Source organism: Alligator mississippiensis, chromosome 3 (assembly GCF_030867095.1).
Source record: "Alligator mississippiensis isolate rAllMis1 chromosome 3, rAllMis1, whole genome shotgun sequence".
NCBI lineage: Eukaryota > Metazoa > Chordata > Crocodylia > Alligatoridae > Alligator > Alligator mississippiensis.
In genome coordinates, this window is record NC_081826.1 from 255,603,802 (window position 1) to 255,627,759 (window position 23,958).

Genomic DNA, 23,958 nt, shown 5'->3' on the forward strand with positions numbered 1-23,958 from the left:
AGTATTGGAGAACCCCTGCTGTCAGAGGGTCCAGTTAAGGCTTTGTCTGAACAGTTTAATCTGTGATTTGAAAAAGAGTCCAGCTCTGTCTCAGTATAGAGAACTGAGGCGCTGCTGCTGCTGCCTTTCTTGGGTGACTCTGAAATGTCACAGCCACGCATCAAGATTCCCTGTATGGCAGGGAAGGAGTGGGGGCGGGGGGGGCTTTGCTTTCTACTTTGCCTTTGAATATGTGGGGACAAATCAAGGTGTGCCATCCCAGTTTTCCAAGTTCAGAGAGATTCTCATACTTCCCTCTGCAGCTTTCTTAAATAAGTCAGACAGATAAGTGGAAAAGACATCTGCCAGTGAGGAGCTAGACAGGCTTGGAAATATGTGGCTGTGATTCGGACCCTCGTCATACCAACGTACTTTGTCACTGAGGCAGGAATTCAGTTACCATGGGTTACCCTATCAGTACGGGGACCAAGTGCCTCCCCTTCCAACAGTTCTATAAAAAGGGATTGTCAAAGAGACCCCACTGGCTCCTGCCTTTCTGCACAGATAGGAAAAAACTTAGGCACTGTGAGAGAGGGAAGTACCAGAGAGGGAGTGTCAGCATGTCTTCTGCATTCAGATTCCAGTGCCACTTCTTCCTAATCTTCTTGGCAGCCCTGAAGGGGGAAACCAGATACCTAGAGGTGAGCATTGCAATTGATAACTGTCACAGCCCATCATACTTGCTCCAGCTTGCTGTTCTAGGTTTAGTGGATCTGGTGTCTTTCCTCTTCTCTCCCTCCCCCCCACCCCCCACCTTTCATTAGAACTGACCATAGAACAGCATTAAAAGCAGCAGGTCTTCTCTCCCTCCCTCCCTCCCTCCCTCCTATTTTCCATGTTCATTCCCCTTTTCTCAGATTGCTTGCATTTTTGTTAGCAAAACCACCATTCTCTGTATGCCTGGGTTGATCTCTCTACCTTCAGAGACCAGATTGCATTAGGTATTGACAGCTCCTGGACAGTTTCAGACTAAGCTGTGTCTGCATAGGACCATTTCTGGAGGAGGGTGCCATTCACTGATACTTATTTCTGAGAAACATAGGGTGGCTTCTGTAATCAAACCATTTCACTTGGTCCCAGCTTCTTGTTTTTCCTTCCACCAGGTGAGGGACGCTGGTGAGGATGATCCCTTTCTGCTCCTCAGCGCAGACCTGAAGCGAGAATTGTCCGAAGGGCAGATCTACCGTCGGTCACTTAGTGAGTTTCTTTGTTTCTCTGCTAAGGGGCTTTTGAAATGGGTGCGAGCTCTGAAATGGGGATCATATTGGAGGTGAGAGCTGAAAATCCTTGTGCGTGTGTGTTTGTGTGTGTGGGTAGGTGCATGTGCACATGTACATGTAGGGGGATGAGGATCAGGACTGAGACCTTGTAAACTTGGATTCTAGGCTGAAGAATCTTAGGACTCCTGGGCTTTGAGTTCAGCTGCAGGGTCCTGGCTGCAGGGAATAGGGCATGGAGATGTTAGCCTGGAGCCCTACCTCTGAGGTCCAAATCCTAAATGCAAATAGGATGAGGAGCTTTCAGGGAAGAGGACAGTTTTCATAGTGGGTCACATGGAGATGAGATAAAAGAGATCTGCTATGTGAACTGACCACACATGATTTTCAGCTCAAAGATATTTTAGCACATCAGTCTCTTTCCTCTCTTACAAACACATACACTCTCTCAGTCACTATTTATCTCCTCAGTATTCAGCACAGCAGCTTTATAACCCTTTCATCTCAATCTCCAAAAAGGTGAGGTCTGTCTCTGTTGCTAGCTTGCACAGTTAGTGGGAACTGTCTGCTGCTCTCTGTTCTCTGAGAGGTGCTGAAATGCAGTCAGTGGCTCATGCTCTCTCTCTTCAGGATGTATTGACATGCTAAGTATAGAGGGGCAGTTCACCTTCACCGCAGAACAACCCCAGCTACACTGTGCCACTTTCTTTATTGGAGACCCAGAGGAGCTCATCACAATAGACTATGACTTTGTAAACATTGACTGCCAAGGAGGAGATTTCCTTAAGGTAAGATGCTGACAACTCTTGATACCCTTTTCCTACTTAAATCATCAAAGTATAAAGCATTGCAGATGTGTCGACTGGAAGCGGGGGGGATGAAAGAGATAATATATTGTATATGGGGGCTGGGGTAGGAGTTTCAGAAACAATGTTCATTGGGACTGATGTTCATAAAGCCCTTAGGCACTTTTGAAAATTCTCCCCATGGAAGAGGGGGTTATGGTGCAGGCTGAGAACTCATTCAACTGCTATAAGAGAGATTCCAACCTTTGCCAGAGGTTTGTTTTTTTTCTCCCTAAGCAGGAAAGGCATGTCTTTACTCAGTTCCTATAGTTATATAGTGTATTTAAAAGAAAAGTTGAATCAGCATAGGGCAATCCTTCTAGCTTAATTCCTATTGCATTGCATAGCACCATGAATCATATGAACTCTGTATTGTGGCTCTCATGAGCACTGTTAGTGCTGCAGAATATGCACTTTTTGGCCATTTAGAATTAGCTTATTAATGAGAGTGGCTCGATGAATTCCTTTTTTAAAATGGTCCCAACAGCTGTTCAGGACACTCTCTCTTTGGACAAATTTCACGATTCAGAGTCAATTATATTGCAGGACCAAGAATACTTCACTGGAAATCTCTGATTTCAGGGAGAAATTTTGACCAAAATCTCGGTTTTAATGCTTTAAAGCTTTAATGTGTGTATTTAATCCCTTCATCTTGTAACTGGATCTTCATATGGATATGGCTTACATAAGATCCCAAGTAGGGATCTGTTAATGAGGAAGGGCAATAAGATAAGGAGATGTAAAATGAACAGAGCCACCCCTCAGGCTTTTGACTTCCCCATGGAAAAATAATACAGCCCCATGCTGGAGTACCTCTCCAGCCTCCACAGATACCACATTGCTAGGTTGGGAGAAAACAATGCCCTGGCTAGCAGTTATGGTCTCCTGTGGATGCACAGGAGACCAGAATTTATGGTCTTTTCTGTTGGCCCAGACAAAGTCACAAAATCCTTCATGAGGGGGCAACCTTGTGGAGTTTCCCTCCCTCATGGTGATACATTGTTCCTCAGTTTCTTAATTATGGTGCAGTGTTTCTTACCTATAGCTTTTCTGTAGTGTATTGTGAACAGCCACATCAAGTCATTCTATAGAGAGTTACAGCTCTAAAAGACCTGGGGACTGATGCTGTACTTTTTATGTAAGAAATCCTCACCCAGATGAGAACTGACCCTTTGTTTGTAAGAGCACTACAGAAAGCAATTGAAGCACATTAGGGTATTACTGAGAAGCAATTAGGAGGCAAGTGCATCAGTGTTAGAGGGTAGTTGCTCAGTTAAGTTAAATCTAATGCAGATTTCTGACTGACAAATTCCCCAGAATATTACAAGGGCTAATCTATTTCTTTTTATTGTAATGAGAGATTTGCAGAGTGTGCTGTTCAGCATCAGTGAGGTAAGCAGTGTCTGCTTTGTTTCTTTACCATCAGCCTAAGTCTCAGAGTGAGCTGAAAAGGACAGGTACAGAGGAAGAGAGGGCTGACCCAACACAAGCAATAAAATTGCACTAATACTTCCTTTAAAACTTATTGGGCTAATTTTTCAAGTTGAAATGCTAGTGCCAGTGCTCAGAAATGTCTATTATCTAGTTAAATTCAATGGTAAAGCTTCCTGATGAAAAAAATCATTTTCTGTGCATTTACAAAAATCTCAGTAGCAATTTTAACCCCAGGGAAGTTAAGGATACAGAATTTTTTTTATTGAATTGATGGTTATATATTAGATCTGTGCGAAGCTTCAGTCCCTGATTCGATTTAGTGGAGATTTGACCTGATTCGGTCGCTGAATCTCCAAATCCGAACTGAATCAGAGGACCTTTTAATCTTTCTGAATCAAATTGGAACCCTCCGAATCAATTGAGAGAGATTCGGAAAGATTTGGCAATTCAGACATAGACACAGCTTTAAATGTTTTTTGTACATACCTCTAGATATCAGGCGGCTCATGAGTGCTGCAATGCTGGGGTACATGGAGTGTCCCAAAGAAGCATGGGAGGCTCCCCAGCACGCTTGGCAATAAACCCAGAAGTGGACCAGAAGCACTTCCAGTCCACTTCCAGGTCTGCTGGGGAGCATGCAGGGAGGCCACCTCATGCCTTCCTGACTCAGTGACTGGTGCCTTCTGGGTCTGGGGAATCAAATCTGGGACGGTGATCTGAATCAAAGAATCGAATCACTTTCCCTGATTTGGGCCGAATCCAAATCTGAATCAAATAGGGCCCACAAAGTTAGCAAATCCCTTACTGTTTAAGGTGCTTTACTATAGTTGGATTATCAGAATGATGCAAGATGTAATTACAGCACTTATCTCTAAGATAAAGTATAAACATTAATATTTAGGTGCATATGGCATGTTCAGCATGGAATAAGATACAGAGATGGGACCAAAATCTATCCACAGTGTGTAATGACTGTAGTGTACTGTAGCCCTACAGTGCAGTCACTGCCATATACCAATACCTTGTGCGGAATTGATGTTAAATGTGTGCAAATGCTTTTCTTCTCAACACAACCCACTGGAAATCAAAGAAATCATGAGATAAAGCAGCATTACAATCCCCCAAACCTCAGTTAACATATTTTATTTCCTGAAGTTCATAATGCCCAAAATACCAGGGGCTCCTACAAGCTTCCTTTCATTTCATATACTTAGCCACCTCATATGCAGGCATTTACTCAGACTTTCCAAGTTTTTTACAGTGAAACCTCTTGCCATCAAACCCTTGCAAATACTTGGAGGCCATTTGGGTTTAGGGTGGGATCTAAAAGTGCATTGTAGTTGGTAATGATGATCTAGACATAGTAGCAGGGGTCTGGAACCAGGAAGACAGGCTGTTCAGTGGCTGGTGAGCTGGACCAACCACTGGTCCAGCAGTGGTGTAGGTTGAACTAGGGTGTAGAGTCGACGAGTGGGTGTTGACTGTGAGGTTACATTTTTTTTTTTCATCAGCCTTCATGATGCAAAATCCAATATTATGTCTCTGTAACAAATCAATTTCCCCAAACAATTTAATGTTGTTTCCAGGGACACGCAGCTTTCTGAGAGATATCAAGTCCAAAGTGACCTTGTTAAAGCAGAAGAGAACAAAAAAAAACTTACGACCATCTGTAAATGTGTAAAAAACAAAAACAAACAACAAAACAACCCCCCCCCCAAAACAAAAAAACCAAACCTGGTTTTCTTTATTCCTTTAGTGTTTAAATACTGGTGCTGGTTGAATTCTGCTTTGCAGTAGATGATTGTCAGATTGATCACTTTGATATTTCATGTCAAAGGAATTAAGGATAGAATTTTTCAAAAGTATCTGTGGAGCAAGGAGTATATTGAAAGTAAATGAGTATTGTGTTCTTGATTCTCTAGAGAGGAAATTGCAAATGGAGCCACTGATCCAGATCTGTACTCCTTTAGCTTTCTGGTGGCAAAATGGTAACTATAAAGAGCTGATGTTTCAATTCCTGAATACTTGTAGGTATTTGATGGCTGGATACTCAAAGGTGAGAAATTTCCTAGCTCCTTGGACCACCCTCTTCCCACTTCACAAAGATACATTGATTTTTGTGAAAGCAACAACTTTCAGAGGAGCATCAGATCATCCCAGAATGTGGCAATGATCTTCTTCAGGATTCATGAACCTGGCAATGGATTTACATTCACAATAAAGAAAAATACCAATCTCTTCCGTAAGTCTGATTTTTTGTTATGTCAAATGGATTACATTTGGGTTAGAAATCTGAACAAACATGTTACTTTCCTTTTCATTCCTTCTCAGAAATCTTTTAAATTTACATCATCCAGCGGATAATGATGGCTCTATACCTTGTAATGTGCTGAGGAATATCAACATTTATTGATGTGGGCTAAGCTTGTGCCTCAAGTTAAGAGAGAACATTCTTGAAGTATATATGAGATGTTAAGCATGTTTTCTATATTTAAGATCCAAGGAATTGTTATTTAAAAAATTAGTTTCAATCTGTAATATTTGTGTGCAAAATATACAGTGACTAAGGTGTTTTCCAAGGAAGTAGGTGATGTAGGTTTGAATTCCTTTAGGCTAAGGAGCAACTTTAACCCTGGTCTCCCACTTCCTGGGTAAGTGCTCTACCCATTATATATTGTATAAAAGGTGGGCATCACCATCATCACTGCCATTTCCTCCGGCTGCACCTTAAAAATGAGCTGTGCTGTGTTTTTCCAGAAAATTCTTGTAGGTGTCTACCCTTAGGAGTAGACCTTGGCCTCTGTTTCTTGAGTGGGTCTCCTTCATGCCTCCCTGATTAAGATGCTTAAGCTCAAGAACATTGCTCAGACACATCTCTGTGTTTAGTATTTAGTTAACACTAGCTGTGGGCAGCTCCCTGCTCAGCATGGAGGGTTTTTAGATTGCCCTTCTGAGGCAACTCACTCTCTCCATGAGCTGGGTAGGACCCCTGGCATCTAACATGATTCTGTGGCATATAACTTGGAGGTGCTGAAGCCCCTTTTCTAGATCTTGCAATGAGATTGGTGGAACTCCATGATGCTACAAAAGTTGAGCCAGGCAGAGTCAACTGAAGGACTGAAGTCTAAGGTACTTAGGAAAGATTTTAAGTTCTATGATGTGTGATGCTAGGCATTTCTAGAGGACAAAAGCCACTAGCCAAGGAAAATGTTGTTGTATAAAACATCCTTTGTCATGCTGATGATATGAAATCATAATAAAACAAATTGTTCTTTGTTAGCATATATTATTTTTAGGAAAAAGAAGAGTAAACTGTACAGTGCAGATAAGTCTATTTTTGGGATGGAGTAAGAAACATGTTGGGGACAGGCAGCTATAGCTGCACCAGATGCAAACCAAGATAACATTATAGAATCTGGCCATATACATTTAGGTCATGGGGTACAACTACATCAAAATGGTCCAGAACACAGTCAGATTCACATACCTTTGCTATAGGCAGATCATGACTACTGTAGAAATAATTTTGTTGTGTCTTCTCCCTGTGCTAAAGCCTGCAATGTCATCTCTCAGACTCCGACTGGAAGGTTCACTATGGTAATTCCTCATCAGCACAGAAACTGCAGCTTCTCTATAATTTATCCAGTGGTGATAAAAATATCTGACCTTATACTGGGACATTTAAATGGCCTCTACTTAAAGGTGAGTTGTTTGTTATGCAGTCAGGTACTACATTTAGCAGTAGTGTAGGATGGATAATCAAATTACACAAAGTATCATTTCTGTATTTACTATTATTAATATTGTTAGTATGGACAGTAAAGGCAATATTATTAGTATTCTTATTGACTAATGTGAATATCACTAGTCACAATAAAGGCTAGTGATATTATAAGAAACAAGGAGTCCAGCCACAAAGAGCCTGCAAGTTGTATTTGATGCAATGTAAGTAGTAGTAGTGCTAAATAGATAAAAGGTAATGCTTCTGTAAGGTAATTTCTAGGTCTTTCTTTATTTTGTAAATAATTGTAAATAAGAATTTATTTATAATGGATCCAGTCTCGCCCTCCACTCCCCCTTATTTCGATGGAATTAGGGAGGAACTTGATTTTCAGGATGGGCACTTGGGTTGGGAATCTGTGGAAAGATAAGAAGGGAGTACTGGGAGCAGGGCCATGGGGAACCCTGTTAACTGGACCCTTCTGAAGAGCATAATAACCCATTTCACCCACAGCAGGTATTTACTTAACCCTCTGGTGATTCTGAAAGTCTCTATCCTCCAATCTCCCTATGCCATTTGGCATTGACTATAAACAAAGTTCAAGAAAACTGTAGTGCATCCATCATGGTGTCATTGTTATGGTACATACTGCTGTTCTTTTTCTCAAGTAGAAGGAATGCCTTGAGAGTGGGTTAGTGGTCATGATGCTACTGCACAAACTCCAGGGAGAGATTCTTCCCTCATCCAGACCACTCCTGTTGCAAAATGATATATTCAGGACTGGCTGGAGGAAAAAAATTGGTCACTTACTGCAACATGTGATAGATCCCCACTGGCCTCGCCAATCCTGGTATGTTGAGTACCCCATCCACTCTGTGACTGAACTGTCATACCTGCTCTTGGGGTATAAAGACTTCCTACAAATACATACCCATAATGAAAAACCTTCTGCAGGCTTTGGCTCCCCTCATCCTGCACAGGACTCATGAAAGTTCTTACTGTGGGTTTGCAGGGACAACTATAGAGTAGCTGTAAGCCATTGAGGAGAACAGATGGAGAGACCAGGACTCCAAAATGATAATTATAATCATCTGGTCTGGACTTCTGTAGAAGACAGGCTCTTCTGCCTCCCTGAGTGAATCTTTGTTTGAACTAAAACCAAAATTGCCAGTGACAGAGAATCCCCCACTACCCTTGTTCAATTATTGAAATAGCTCATCACCCTCACTGTCTCCAATTTAAATCTTGTTAAGGATGGATGGATACCTATACAGCTTTGGGAGCAGGGAGGGAACACAAATAACCTGTACCCAAATGGATAAGAGGGAAGCAGTCCTCTCTGTAGCTCAGCCATGGAGGAACTTAAAGAATGATATGCAACCTGAAGCTTAACAGGTGCAAGGGCACCATGAACAGGAGGATCGTGGACCAGGGCAAAAAAAATCCATACCCTTGGAGACTGGGGTAAGGGACTGAATCCCTTGTCCCAATAGGAGACCCATCTTGGCTCCTGTGTACAACTATCATGTGCCTGTTTGCATTCTGATAGAAAGAACTTGAGGTGGAGAAGAATTTTAGAAAAAAGTACACAAGAGAAGGAGAGTGAGCACCAGGGGAGACCAAGAAGTGAAATGGGCTGGGATGGGACAAGTGGAAAGGTGAGAGGAAGTGAGCAGAAAGCTCCTGCAGAGGAGGGGAAATAATATGTGAGAAGGGACATGGGACAACAAGCTGAGGGGCTGGGGAAGGTCTTGGTATATACTTACAAATTTTCTCTTGGAAGAAATGAGTAGGATACTGTGCAGAGATCTTTAGCAACAGAAGAGTTTTAGGGGTAAGTTAAGACTGGAGAATGGGTAGCTGGGATTGTGAGTATGGGTTTCAGTTTAATGGGAGAAGTCAAGTTGCTTAGCTAGGAAGACAGCAGAACTGAAGGAGAGGAGATAATGATTTTGTAATGGAGGAAGTCAACCTGCCCATAGGGCTTCAACTAGAGGCATTCTGCAATGTGAGAACAGGAGCAAAGGAAAAGGATACTGAGGATGAGCCAGGACTTTGGGGATGATCCAGAATGTGCCTTGCAGTGAGAGAAAGGAGTAAGTCAAGGGAGGAGAGTGAGCACAGACAAACCCAAGCACTATGTCAACAGAAGAAAGAGAAGAACAGGCAAAGAGGAGAAGACCGCAGGATGATGAAAAATAATCAGTGCTGATAGACTGGAAGTCATGGAATGGCTGAATGAAAGGAGACAGGAAGCCAAGGAGCAGTGAGTGAGATGGAAAGAGGGATTTCCAAAAGGGGAAATTTGGCAACAGAAAGATTGGAGGAGGAGCAGTATTTGGTGAATGCCAGCTCAAGTGAATGGCTGTTTTGGATATAAGAGCTTGTTTGACTCATTAGATTATCCATGACTTTACATCTTGGAGGACCCCACTCAAACCAATAACCATGAGTAACCTTGCCTTATTGTCATCCTAACAAGGACTTACATAGCGGTCTCTCACCAAAAGGAAATGTCCCATTTAATCTTGTCTTAAAATTGCTTACAGGATAAACAGAAAACAATTAGGTCTCCTAAGCATGAAAAAACTGTCCTTGCTCAGTCATTATAAACTAGTGGGAAATTATTGTAGGTCCAGTCCCATATAGTTCCATGTCTTTTCCCCACTTTCTCTCACTAAAGTCCCTGTGCCAACAGTGATGTAAGTGTAGGTACAAAAGTGGCTAAAAAACTTAACTACTATCTGTTTAGCATTTAGTAGAAGTAGCAAATGAGCCTAATGAATGCCACAAAAGGGGACTGTAGGAGAATCAGTAGGGGAAACTAGCTGAGCACAGCCCTGGCCAGAAGTTGAAGGAGCACCATGGGAGTTGGTGCAAAGTAATTGCTGGCAATTAGCATAAGCACAGAAAAGGAAAGCACTGGTTTTCTTAGAGAAGATGGAAAGATGGTTCCTTGTTCCTCAGCAAAAATGCTCCTCATTTCCAATTCATTTCTCCATTGACTAAACTTTGCTCAGATAGCATACATCAGCACAGCTGTAGCAGTCCATTTGTTTAGGAGAGGATGGTTTGCATATACTGTATTCATCTGGCTAGAACCAACATGATCCAAGTCCTTAAATGCATATAATTACCAGTGGCTGCAAAATACAGCTACAGCTTTCTTCATACTCTCTTAAGGAAATTAGGCTTGTTAACTTCAGATCACCCACAGGTCCTCCTGACTGCAATACTGTAGGCGACGGTGATATTCTGAAGGTACTTAGCAAATCAGTTTTCCATTTGTCTTTATAGAAACCATCAGCAAGCTGCACAGGAGTGGGAGATTTTGTGGAGCTGTTGGGAGGAACTGGATTAGATCCCTCCAAGATGTTCCCTCTAGCTGACCTGTGTCATTCCTTTCATGGTCCTGGTGAGAGCAGCTTCCATTGTCTTCTGTTTACATTTCTGGATGATTAACTAATTCATTAGCAGGAGTACAGTAGAGATCACAAAACTTGAGTTCCGGGTGTCCTCACAAGCTTCACATATAGCAGAACATAGGAATTACAGTTGTTCAGAGTGATATAGGATACCTACAAACTCCTCTCCAGAAAAGCATTAGTCACCATAGTTGTTTTAAAACATGCAGTATTACAGAGATATTAATAATCAATGAAGACCCCAACAGAAGGATGTAGGTAGAGATCCATGATGAAGTCAAAGCCAGTAAGGCAAATTCTGAGCTGAGTGGGGGTGGGAATCTTTGATACGTCACATAGGATTTCAAAGGCTTCTTCTTTGGCAAGATGAAAGGGCCTTATTTAATACCAGGATTTCAATCCTTTCCTTCATCATTTGGGACCTTAGAGAAGCTCTAAACCACTGCTTCCTAAGGTTTTCAGGTTAGTGACTCCTTATATGAAGACAAAGTTTCACAACCCCTTTATATTTGCTTTACAAGAGTGCTGGAGATCACAATAATAAGCCTGTATAATTTATTCGCGTGTGTGTCTGTAAGAGACTGAAAGAGGAATGCTTCGTCTTGAAGGTTAAGGTGGGGCGGGGAGAGTAAGATTTTCTTTGCTTCTGTTTGTAAAGCATTGAAAAGGTTGTTACAACTTCCGCTGACTGTCTTACTGACAACCCGCACCACAGGTTCACGATCCAACATGTGAGAATTGCTGCCTTAAGCTATATCAAAGAGAATAACAAGTCTCAAACAAAATAAATGCCACTGAGCATGTAGTGGTCCTATGAGGTAACAGTGCTGTCAAGGCAGCACCTGAATGCAGCATGAAATCAAGCTACAATTAGAGAGAAAAGCGAATGAAATCATACAATGTTACCTAATCAGAATAAAACAAAATAGTTGGTAGTTTGTGGGGTCAGGGTGCCTCAAGATATAAAGCACTTTGTGAGCTCTTGGTTTGATCTGCAAGGGTTAGTGCCCAATTCTTCCTCAGGTGGCTCATAACAAAGCAATGTTTAGTAACATACTTACCTTTGATCAGGTTTGGAGCTGGTCCTAAGACTACATATTTGGAAAACACAGGTAGACAAGAGAGAAAGCAGAACAGACTGGAAAGAGCAGTGTGAAGAGACAGGGCTAAATCTTGCAGAGCTTTCTCACTGAAAAACTCCACTGACTTCAGGAGGAACTCTGTGCACCAAGACCTTGCAAGCTGAGACTTGGACTCAGGCAATGAAAAGAAGGGAAGGGAGTGAACTGGGAAAGGGAGAGAAGCAGGCAAAATAAAAAGGAGAAGATACAACAGAAAGCATGAATCAAGGAAATAGAAACAAAAGTAATGGAATTAGGAAGGAAAAGAGGAGGACAAGGGAAAGAAAGGGAAAAATTAACAGTATCAAAGGGGCCAGTTCTGAGAAGATTGAAACCTGATGGATTAGCTTCTGTATGATATGCTGCCATATAGATTCATCTTTCTGTCCTGGAGAACTCAGGCTCATCATAGAAGAGATGTATTTGGGCTCTGATAAAGGGATAGGACAAAGGTATTTATATCAAAGGTTATGTCATTCATTGTGTGGAAGACCCGAGGGAAATGTCTGTATTGCTTTTTCATGGCAGGAAGGTTTATGCTAAATCAGTGATGACCAGCGTTTCTAGGTTGTGGACTGGATGAGTGATGCAGGGTTTCCATGCACAGGTGTCTAGACATAACCTGGGACCAGGCAGGACTGACACATGGTATTAGGGTTAGTAAATGGAACACACTGGGTGATGCATTGCAACCATATTGTTTTTGTTTCTGGATAAGAGTATATATTTTCAGCCACTTTATTTGCAAGCTCTTATATCTATGAGAGATCTGTACTTAGAAATTCCTAACACTAATGTAAAATGCTTTTTTTTATTGATTAGCCCAAATGAAGATTGGCTGTGACAACACTGTACTACGAATGGTTTCCAGTGGCAAACATATCAATCGTGTGACATTCGAGTACTATCAGCTTGACCAGAATGAACTGGAAAATAGAAAGGAGAATAGTATTGAGGAGTTCTGCTTCCCTGGTATTTGAGAAACCAGTCAAAGTATTTTCACACTGCTAGGAAAATAACAGACAAAGTACTTTTATTTTAACCAACTGGTATTATCAAATCTTTCTACTGTGCAAGCATATTTATCTTTTTCACACCAATCAACTACTCTCATGATCAAGCAGGAAGAGACAGACAATGTCTCAAACTTTATATTTACCATGATACTTTTTGCAATATTTAAGTTCATTTATTACATCCAAAATTAATAAGCAGAACAGAAGAACATGTTCCAGATATAACTATTTTTTCAAAAGGAAATAGTTGAAAATCCTTTGTGCAGCTCACTTGAGTACACATGAAAACCAAATCAGTAAAAAGTTAATTTCAAATTAAATCCTTTTATAGCAGGTACAAATACAACAAAAACGGTGGAACTCACTTCAGTTTTATAATAGAAAATCCTGTATTAGTGTGTGTAAAAACTGCTTGTTTATTTATTAATGTAAATGTACTATTTATTTCTAATGACTTGTTTTTAATAAAATTTATAGCATGGGAACCTTTCCTTACCCAAGTTCAAACATGAATAAAAACATTCAAAGTGTTGGCAAAATGTTACTATGTTGTATTTTTCCAAGAAGCTCTTTAACTCTCTTGTAAGCTTTATATGTCTTGTGCAGTTTTGTTGAAAATGATAACTATGGATTATTAAAGTAACATCATGGGCATCAATTCAGTTTGAAATGTTACCTACACATACACAGATTTGTATGATAAGTTCCAGTGGAATACTTAATTAAAAACTTTTAAGTAGCAAAGGTATCAAAGAAGGATGATGCCTCTGATACCTTTAGTACTTAAAGGAAATTTTGAACTTTGATACTTAGAGATAAAGGTATTTTTGTCCCTGAGCCTTTTCTCACCAATGAGCTGGGATGCCATGCTATGCTTTATATAAATTCAAAGCTCTTTCTGGCCTGAGAAAAATAAGGCACCATCTCAAATGTTTTCCAGGAAGGCTAAAAAGGGCAACAAACCATTCTTTCTCTGACCACCCTATTAACTCTCCATATTGAAGGCCAAGACAGCACTATGTCTGAGATTTTCAGAACAGAGTCCTTAAAATAGGTTCTAAATTGATATTCAGGCACCTAACCAAATGGCTTGAGTCTTCAGTATCTCTGAAAATCAATCCTGTAGTAACCTTTGGGCATCCATCATTGACAACAGGTCTGTAAGTACAGCTAGCTTTCTGGAAGCAGATGGTAACACCTTTATCAGACTGTTATAAAAAACACAGCAAACTTGTAAGCGAATTAGAAAAAAAATGGGGTTTCAAGCTGACAGGAAATTTTGTTTTTTCCATATTTTTTTCAGTTCAAATTGGACCAAACCTAAATGTTTGCAAAATTTCCCATGCATTGGGAATTCAAAGAAAATTTTGTCAGCATCACTGAATTGCTGCCGCAGATCCACAGACCCTGGCAGTCTACCCTAGGCTCAGGTTCTCAGCTCTGCAATAGGGAGCTGAGAGTTCTTTCTCCAGCCTTTTGGGCATCTAGGCTCTTTGCTGTGAAGCCAGGAACAAAGCCTTATTTAGAAGGAGGGCACTCGGCATTTTTGACTCGCAGCCAGACTGACTTGGGATAGGGGACTCAGAGGTCCAAAGTTCTGGGATGGACCTGACTAGTGACACAGCCCCAGGATCCCGTGTGTCCAGGATCTTCAGTTTCAAGGGATAGACTCCCTCTGGGCCTCAGTGCACTGTACAAGGGAGAAATCTATCCCATGAACGTCACACTATCATGCTGCATTATCTCAGGATGTAGCACTGGGCAGGGCTGGTGACAACACTGGGACTACCAGTAATATGTCCCACCTAAGAGCACCTTCAAGCAGGCTGCCATGCTAAGGGAAAAATAAAGGTTTCATTCCCCTTCTCCTCCCCTTCTCCCTGCCATAATTACTCCAGTCGGAGTTGCAAGAGAAATAGCACTAAGTCTTGAATTCATGCCAGATTATAGATAATAGATAAACCAGCCACTTGCACATATATAACAAACTAACTTGACATCAAAAAGGAATGGGGAGTTGTAAGGAGCTGCTTCCCTGTGCCAAGGAAAGAAAGGGGAGCTTCCCATCTAGGTGATGGAGGATTTTTCTTCCTGCCTCAAAACATACTGCATCAGCACTGCTGCATATTTTAGTGGTAAATTTTTCATTTCCCAGTGGGGCCGAGTACCCATTTTGCAGGTCCTAATAGGATTTAAAACAGCAATACTTCTCCTAGGAAAACTATTTAAAATAATTTTTAGAGTTTAAAATGTGGTTGGAATTTTCACCTTCTGAGGCAAACACAGTTGGGTTCCAGGCATGAAAGAAACCTGAGTTTATAGGTGGGGTATATGAAAAACAGCTCTCTACAACAGTGCTGTCTATAGCAGTTTGTTTGTGCATTGTGCATACAGCATAGGTTTCACTGGCTTTCGTTAGAATTAACCACAAAGTTCACTTTTCACTTCACCATTCAAAATTACCAGCATGGCTTTAGATAACTGTATTTTTCAGATAGCTCTCCACCAAGTAGTATAACAATGGCTGGGCAAATGGGACACAAGCCCTGGGTTCAGCCTAAGCGGGGAGTACTCAATCTCCCGTCCCTCTCCACACACCCTGCACTTCCCCTGAAGTACTTTTGACTCATTCTGGCAACAGTGGGGATCGAACAGCAGGAATAGTACATAATGTAAGGGGAGCAACCTGGGAGTCTCTGCTGTGCAGATCAGAGGTGTCACCTCCTTTTTTGCTACCAAAAATCAGTATTGTTGGTTGCTCAATAAGTTACCTCCTTTTTTTTTCCCACTGATATTTCCCTAGTCCCCACCCCTGCTCCATGAATCACTACCATTGCCCAGAACATAGTTTTGGCTAGTTCCACATCTGTCTGTCTACATTGTTGCTTATTTGCAAAAACAACTAGCCATTCTTTGTGCTGCAGGTGGGACTTTACTTCCTACGAAAATGTAATACTCACTTAGACCTACACACCTGTATCTATTGCAGCCCTAATAATTTTGGGTGTTACAAGAGTTGCATCCATTGCAAGAAGTCAACACTGTTACATCAGGTGCCGCAAAAAATTTAATTGGTGCCAGACAAGTAAACTCAAAGTTGGCATAAGCCAAGGTATTCAGATCTGTATGAAAGAACAAGTATCTCTGTATCTCTGGAAAGAGAAGCAGCCAAACAAATTGTGAAACAAAAAGCACTGTGAGGCAAAAAGAAATATGTAGATCAATGGGAAACTTTTCAGGCTCAAGGCCCCTTCATAACTTTCCTGAATTTTGTGGCACACCAGTTGAGAACAACTGGCCTTATACAGCAAGCATTTGACCAGAATACAGTGTATTTAGGATTTTATCCTGCTTCCATTTGTTGTCACAGATATAGATTAAATAAAAGAAGGAATAAACTAAAAACTATTAGCAGGGCTGATGCCACTTCAAAGGATGCCAAACCAAGGAGTAACCCAGCATCCCAAACACGTAACTGGTTATTTCTGTGCCTTGAACAGGGAAGGAAGAATGGATGAGAGATTGAGAAGGTGACTGTGCTGAGCATAGGAGAACAGGGGGAGAAGGGTGTTCAGGCAGAGTCTTACCTGCAGTGGCATGGCCTCATCCAGGGCTGGAGGCTCTCACCCCCTACTGCCTTAACCCTCTTACAACTGCCACCAATCTTCATACATGAAGATTGATCATGGCTATAAAGACCTTAATTTGGCTGTGCAAGTGTTAAAGTAGTGGCTGCCACATGGGGGGGGAGCAAGGCATCCCCACTTCATAGCACCCCTGAAAGGAGCTTATAGAACCCTGGTTGACAGCCATTGATGTAGACCATGCCCCAAAGCAGTTGCTGAAAGAGGCAATGTTGAGTTTCAGGTGTTTATGTAAGGTTCTTGCAGGTTTACACAACCTGGATGGCCTGTTAAGGACAAATGAGTCAAGACTTTAACAACAGAAAACAGAACATGAGCGAAGTGCAAAACAAAAAAAAAAAAAAGTTGACTTTTTGGTAAAGAAAGTAAACACCTGGAAATAGTCTAGCATTCCACAAACAAAGAAATGAAACATACAATTTATAAAGGAGCCTGGGAAAATTATAAATGAAGACCTGAGTGAAGGGTTTAACCCAGATACTGGAGTAAAACAAAAGGTATTTTCCTCATCTTTCCTGTTTGGCATTACCATGGATTTCATTATGAGAAGTAGTATAGAGTGCATAATATAGGAAGTGCTCAGCTTAACAAATTCTAAACTAGAAGTTTTAGATCTTGCTGACAACATAGTTCCTCTAAGTAATAACTCAGAAATGATCAAAAGACTGTTTAGCTAATCACAAAAAACAGGATTAAAAACCAGTTACAGAAAAAAACTCAACAAATCTAATGAGAATCCAAGCAAAAGCATGACTTTAGATAGCAAAAAAATAAAATAAATGAGTTAATTCACTCTGACAATAATGTGCAAACCAATGGGGATATCTAGAAGCTAACAATGTCATGAATTAGAAAAGTGACAGCTGCCGTCACCATCTTAAACAAGATTTGCTCAATGAAAACTAAAGCTTAAAGACCAAGCTATGAAGCTTCAACTCAAATGTTTTTCCTACTTTCACAAATGGAGATGAAAGCTATGACATCTCTAAATACCTTTTAAAGCAAATGCCTCAGAAACATACTAGGTACTAAATGGAACAAATTTTATAACGTCACAAAATTAATTAGGAAGTTCAATGGCACTTCATCTCTAAAGTTATCCAGAAAAGAAGATGGAGGTGTTTGGGACATGCATTGGGAACGAAGCATCCATGCCTGTTACTTTAAGAAGGGAGAGGGCTCTGGAAGGAGCTGAGTCGGCAGGCAAGGGAACACCTGACCAGGAAGGGGCGGGGCTTAACCAGAGATAAGCTCAGGGTCAGACTGGGAGGCAGGCAGTCTCATCCTGGCTATTGGCATGGAAGGGGCTCCTGAGCAAGCAGTAGACAGAGGTTCTGTATTCCCAGGGGTTATGAGAAGGTAGCTATAGAGCTGAGATGGGGGCTGGTGGTCTAGGGATTGAGATGAAGGCTGCTGGTGGTCTCAACAGGCCTGGCAGCAGGGCCAGTGGCTTGGGAATAGAGTGGAGATGGGAACAGAGAAGGTCTGGTGCCCATGGGAGGGGAGGAGGATCTGGTGCCCAGGAGTCACTAGGTATCTAGATGTAACCGGAATGGGTGAAGTGCCCAGGTATGAGCAAACAGAGGCAGTGGCCTGAGCCCAGGAGTGGGCCAGGAAGGCTGATGGCACAAGAGACTGTAGGTCTCAGCATAGGCCTAGGAGTAGTATTAACTGATAACCTCTGTGAGGCATTGGCATAGCTGGACCCACATAATAAGCACTTAAGGTACTGAGTAGTGACACCTGAACAGCAGAATGGGATCCCTGGAGTAGCTTTGCTTTCCAAGGATCAAATAACAACCAGGTGTGACAGATGAGGTAAAGGGGAGCAAGCCTGAGAAATGAGGGTAGAGCATAGGCCAAGCAGCCACCAAGGGGCGTTGTGGCCATCCCTGGGACAAGCGCTTTGCTACAAATGGCAAGCAATTAAGCACACAATGGGAACTGACTGAAAAAAATATATTTTGTCAATCAGTATAGGCCTTAACAATATACAGAACATGGAAAAATAGCCAAGGATAATCAGGGATTGCAGAGCCTTGTTTATGCCCTGGCTGGCATGAGAGAAACTTGGACTTAGAGACTGGTTGTTATTTAAAAACAAACAAAACTCCTGTAGAAATGCTTTTAAAAGTTAGAACTGCCACCTCTTTTTTTCTGGGAGGTAGCTGAAGGGGTTGGGGGCAGGAGGCAGGTTGGGAAGAAAAGAAGAAGAAAGGTGGAGATGAGAAGAAATTAGGACACCAGCATTCTCAAATCTGAGCCTCTTTCATTATAATAAAACTTTGACATTATCAGTCTGCTCCATAATTCTGCCTTTGATTTATTTATTTGTTCCCAAAATTAGGTCCTTCACTCTTAATAATATTGGCCAATGTGTGATTGGTCAGATTTTCAAAGGATGCAGAGAGTCACAACAGCACTTAAATGATATATATATATATATATATATATTTTTCAAAGAGTACATAATCACCCTGTTAAAAAGTAGGGTGAATTTAGCTGTGATAATTGCAATGCAATGAAAATAACTGTGCTCAGTACAAGTACCTTCATTCTGACTGGGAGTCTAAATAGCATTTAAATTGTTTTTAAAATGCTTTATTTCTAACTACATGCAATAATAACATTAAGCCTATGGAACTGTGCCTTTCATTTTACTTGATCAAGGGTCAATTACATGAGAGACTTTATAATAGAGAAATAGCACTGTGTTACCAAAGGATGAACAAAGTGCTAGATAGCCAAAACAGCTTGCTAGACTGAGAATCTTTAGTTTCTAAAGACTTTAAATTGCATCTTAACCAGAACAATATGACTGAAGTGAATGTTTAAAGCAGACTTTATTCTACCTAATGAACTCTGTAGTCTTTTTATGGATGGGGGATTCATACCAGTGAGCCCCATTCTTGTTAACTGGAGAGAGCAAGTGAGATGAATCAGTGTTTCAGAGCATTGAAAGAAATGTTGTTGTCCTCCATGGACTCAAAATATCATACAACCTCTTAGCTTCTCAGTACTGAGCACAAACTAAATTATACTTCAAGGAGGTGATTCATTATCATCATTTTTATTTAGAGGCTCATTACTTCTCATATCTGAGTAAGTTTCTTATTGATAAATTGACATGCTTTCCACTCTTTCTCACTTTGTCTTTGCTTCTTATCTTTAAAAATCTGTGACAGCTAATCACAGCAACTCTGGATTATATTCGCATATCATTTCCTATGAAAGGAAATGCAGTATATACACGTGAGTCACTATAAAATGAAAAGTTTTCATTATCTGCTGTTTCAAACATAATTGGTATTCATGGTACCATGCTGCCTGAAATTTCCATCAAACAACCATTTCCAATATTGACTAATTGTATAATATTCCCCCTCAGCTATAAACTAAGTAGCTTTCTAACCAAAACTTGCTTTGTTTCTGTAATAGAGACACTAGCCTCTTCATTAGGCAGACTCAGATTTAGCTTTTTTGAGTGGGCCTGTGAAATAACTTCATGTTTTGGAGCCTGCTGTTTACAGAACGTGCCACCAGGATCAGCCAAGCCCGAGCCTCACTTCTAAATGTAGCTTGGTTCTTACATAAATATGTGATACTGCCAACCCCGTGTAGTTCAGAATTCAGAAGATTTTTTAAAATGTCATTTCTGTTACTGTGATTGTTTAATTTTTTGAACTCCTAATACATACAGGTATTCTGGGTTCCAAGTTCATGAAATGTATTTGAAAAAAAATGCAGTTCCTTGCGTGAACAACGTGCGCCCCTGGAGGCTTGGGGGGGAGGGGCATGGCAACTGCGTGAAGGCAGTGGCAGTGGTGGCAACAGTGAGGGTGTGGTGGCGGCAAGCTCCTGCAGGCAGCCGCAGCGGTGTCGGGGGTGGAGGGGTATGGCGAGCACCGACCAGTCGTTGGCAACCGCCTGCGGTGCCAGTGGTGAGGGGAGGGGTTGAGTGGCAACTGCCAGCAGCATTGGCGGTGCTTCTTTCAGGGGGTGCACTGTAAATCTGAGGGTGCATGTACACCCGTGTGTACCTCCTATGCAATGCCAATGGTTCCTTGTGCCCTGAATTTTCCCTAATCATTGATTTCCCTCTACCTTGCATGCTCTAACATAATGAGGACCAACCTTTTTTTGTAGGTGTGCCAAAAATTAGTCCTTCACCCTCCCCAAATGCCATTCTGAGCCCCTTTCACTGCTTACTCTGCTGCTCTGCTTTCTGCTCCCTGACCTGTACTCCCTGCCTGATGTTGCTTTGCTTTTTTGCTTCCTTCCCTATCTGCTGCTGTGTTACATGACCCATCCCTACTCTTCCATGTGCCACGCACAGAGGCTGCCTATGCCACAAGCTGGCTACCCTGTGTTCTAATAGACCCTGCTGGAAGGAGCCAACAGCTACCACCCCTCTAGCTTTTAAAGGGGGAGGTTAAATGCACCCTCTATCTGCATTAATGCCAACCTCAAGAAGGGGGCAGTTGTGCCGGGCTAACTGTAGGGCTTTGTCCTGCTTCAAACTCATATGGGGATCCTGGTATCAGAGTCAGCTGTTCCAGTTATTTTGTTCCACAGCTGCATCTGGTGAGGAAAGGAAGAAAATGAATACAGCTTGGGTGTTTTCTAACAAGATCTGTCCCACTCCAACTCTCTGGTGGGAGGTATTCAGGGCCACTTGGACCTCCCCCACAGACTGCTCATCAAGTGTGGAGACCAGCTGGTTTTGATGAGTCTGTGCCAACTCGCTGACATTTCATAGAGCTATGGACAGAAAGGGCTACTGGGTCATGTAATCTGGCCTGAATGCCATGGACCCCTAAATTTCACTCAGGTACTCCAAAACAGAGCCCATTCTATTCTTGAATGCAGTGTAATTTATGCAAAGAACGCTGTCAAAATAAATTTACTAGAGACTCACTTGGGTCTCAGATGCTGGAGGTTGTTAAATCACACAGTAGACTTTTCCCCCCAGTGGTGGTACGTACTAGCTCACTGTCCTGCTCTGTAGAGTTGGACTGTCTCCTGAACTGGAAACAGTGTACTGTAACTACTTCTGCATAATAACTGGTGAGAGTGCGGAAGCTAATTGGCACTGTTACTTATTAGTTTCAATAAACCTACCCGAAATGCCATATGAGTACATCTATACTGCTTCCTGTTTTGGAGCTAGCCTGCCCAGAGCTGTCATGCTTGAGGTGTTGCCCCCTGTTGCAGTCTTAATCAAATGTCTAAACCAGGATTATACTGCAGAAATTCTTTGCTGTTTGAAGCAGAGAAGTCAGTTCTCTGGGACTTGCAGCATATCTGGAGGCAGCCTACATGGAAATGACTGCGGCTGCTGATTGAGCTGGGGATCTCCTGGAAACTGGGGGACTTTGACTGTGGACTTATTTTACAGATCTTAAAACTCCTTAAAGATAAGGAGTTGGGTGGGGAAAGATTTACACCCATGGACCTCCTAGAAAGCTTAATGATTAACTTCCATTGTGGGGGTCACTTTAAAATGCCAAATGAAAGCTGTCCTTTTCTGGCAGCAGGGAAAGGTGATTTTTCTTCTAAAAGAATGAAATCCAGAGCAATGATTCAAGTAAGTGAATAACAGGAAGGAGGAAGTCTCATCATGATGCCAGCACAGGTGGAGGAGTACTGTTATCCTAGCCCATATTCAGAAGATGAGATCTACTGCTTCAGCTGCTCTTTAACAACTTGAAGTTAAGTTCATGGAGCCACAACTGAGTTTTGTGGACCCAAAAGACCTGTTTTTGCAGTTTCAGAAGCTTTTACATTTAACACAGTAACTTCTTCATGCAACTTTTCAAAATACAAATAGTAATTAGATTCTTAATTTCATCAGAATTTGATTCCTGAGATATTTTGTTTAAAAAAGAATTTCAACCAATAGCACGTGTTGGTTAACCAATAGCTCTGGGTTGTGTTAATATTTCTTCTAATGTTTGTAACATAGGTGAAATTGAAGTTGTTTGCTTTTGATTTTGTTCCCCTCACTCAAAACATGTGTCTAGTCATTAATTGCCCCTTCCCTCAGCTTAATTTCCTTCTAGTTGAGAACTCACTCTAGCACCCCCAGCTTCTGGCCTGAGCTACTGCAGGCATGAGCCTGCATTTCTGGAATCAAAAGTGAATGTCTATTCACTCGCAAATTGGTTCAGTCTATGCAGGTTAGGTTCAATGAATTCAGGCTCTAGCTTTTTGAATGTCTGTCCCTAGCCATAATGTTTGGACATCCATGACTACAACATCACTCTAATGCTGCAATCTGCATTACAAATTATTTTTCTAAAATGTGAGCTAAATTACAGCCAAAATCACTTCTGTGATTCAAATGAAAAAGACCAAAAATATGTTTGAAAAATATGTTTGAATTTGAAGGCTTTAAGCATAGATACCTAAGTCAGGCAAGGTTCTCTGGGTGAATATATCTTTTCTTAGACCAACTTAAATAGTTTGAAAAATTTTTTTTAGCAAGCTTTCAGGTCTAAAAACCCTTTGTCAGGCTGTAAGTCTCTGCAGTTGGTGTGCGCTCTTCCTGGATGGAATGAATAGTAAAGAAGCCAGAGGCTGGGCTGGTATGCATGTAAGACAGGCAGTCAGTGAAGATGTAAATTGAGGAGTCAGTGGGTGAGAGACAGGCTGGGTATGGGGGAAAAGGGGAATGAATGTAGCTGGTAAATAGTGGAGAGGTACCTGGGGAGTCAGATGTCAGGCAGGTTATAATGTGTCATAAATCCAATGTCTATATTTAGTCCATGATTTGTTGTATCCAGGAGGTTGATGAAGTGAAGTTCATAGGCTCGTCTCTGAGAAGTGTTTTGTAAATTTCCTTTGAGCATTAGAACTGAGAGATTGGAGAGAAAGTGGTTTTCTTGTGAGAAAAGTGCCCCCACAGATAATTGGGTCTTTGATAGATTTCTGGTGTGCATTCATTCTGGTATGCAGTTGTTGTTTGGTCTTGGGTACCTCAGGTACCTAAGGTGCATTCAAACATTACTGGTTATAAATTAGCATCTAGCCTTAAGTCCAAGAGTAGGAATGATCTCAACATCTTAGATTTAGGCTTCAGTAAATATACAATCCCACAGCAAGAAAAGAAAAAGCCCTTTAAAACAGAAATGAATATCTTGAAAATGGGCTGGATGGAAGAATGCAACAGTAGTTTAAACAAAAGAGGATTAAACACAACTACTGTCTGTGCATAATAACTGCTTTTCATTTGGTGTGTTCAAGGTTTTATTGGCCATTTTATAAACCAGAAGACAGCCCAGGAATTTGCTGTAGGACTTGCAGAGATTGTTTACATACAGATACTAGATAAGCCTTGTTTCATTCCAAACTTGTTTCATTTACAAAGACCACAGGTTCATTTTATTAAAACCTGGCATCCTTACTAGGCAAAGGAGATAGATAATATGAGTTCATAATCCTTTCATAATTTAATTAAAGCAGTTTAATCCTCTTTCACTTCAACCACTTATCAC

General features: G+C 41.4%; 1 protein-coding gene across 1 annotated transcript; it reads left to right on the forward strand.

Annotated features, from left to right (window-relative positions):
* The first annotated feature begins 534 nt into the window (after positions 1–534).
* CRHBP (corticotropin releasing hormone binding protein) lies at positions 535–13,410 on the forward strand. The gene is made up of 7 exons (XM_006268180.4): positions 535–680; positions 1,143–1,236; positions 1,887–2,044; positions 5,567–5,777; positions 7,089–7,237; positions 10,554–10,671; positions 12,625–13,410. The coding sequence occupies exons 1-7, from the start codon at positions 600–602 to the stop codon at positions 12,780–12,782; spliced, it is 969 nt and encodes a 322-aa protein (XP_006268242.3). The 5' UTR covers positions 535–599; the 3' UTR covers positions 12,783–13,410.
* Positions 13,411–23,958: the final 10,548 nt, after the last annotated feature.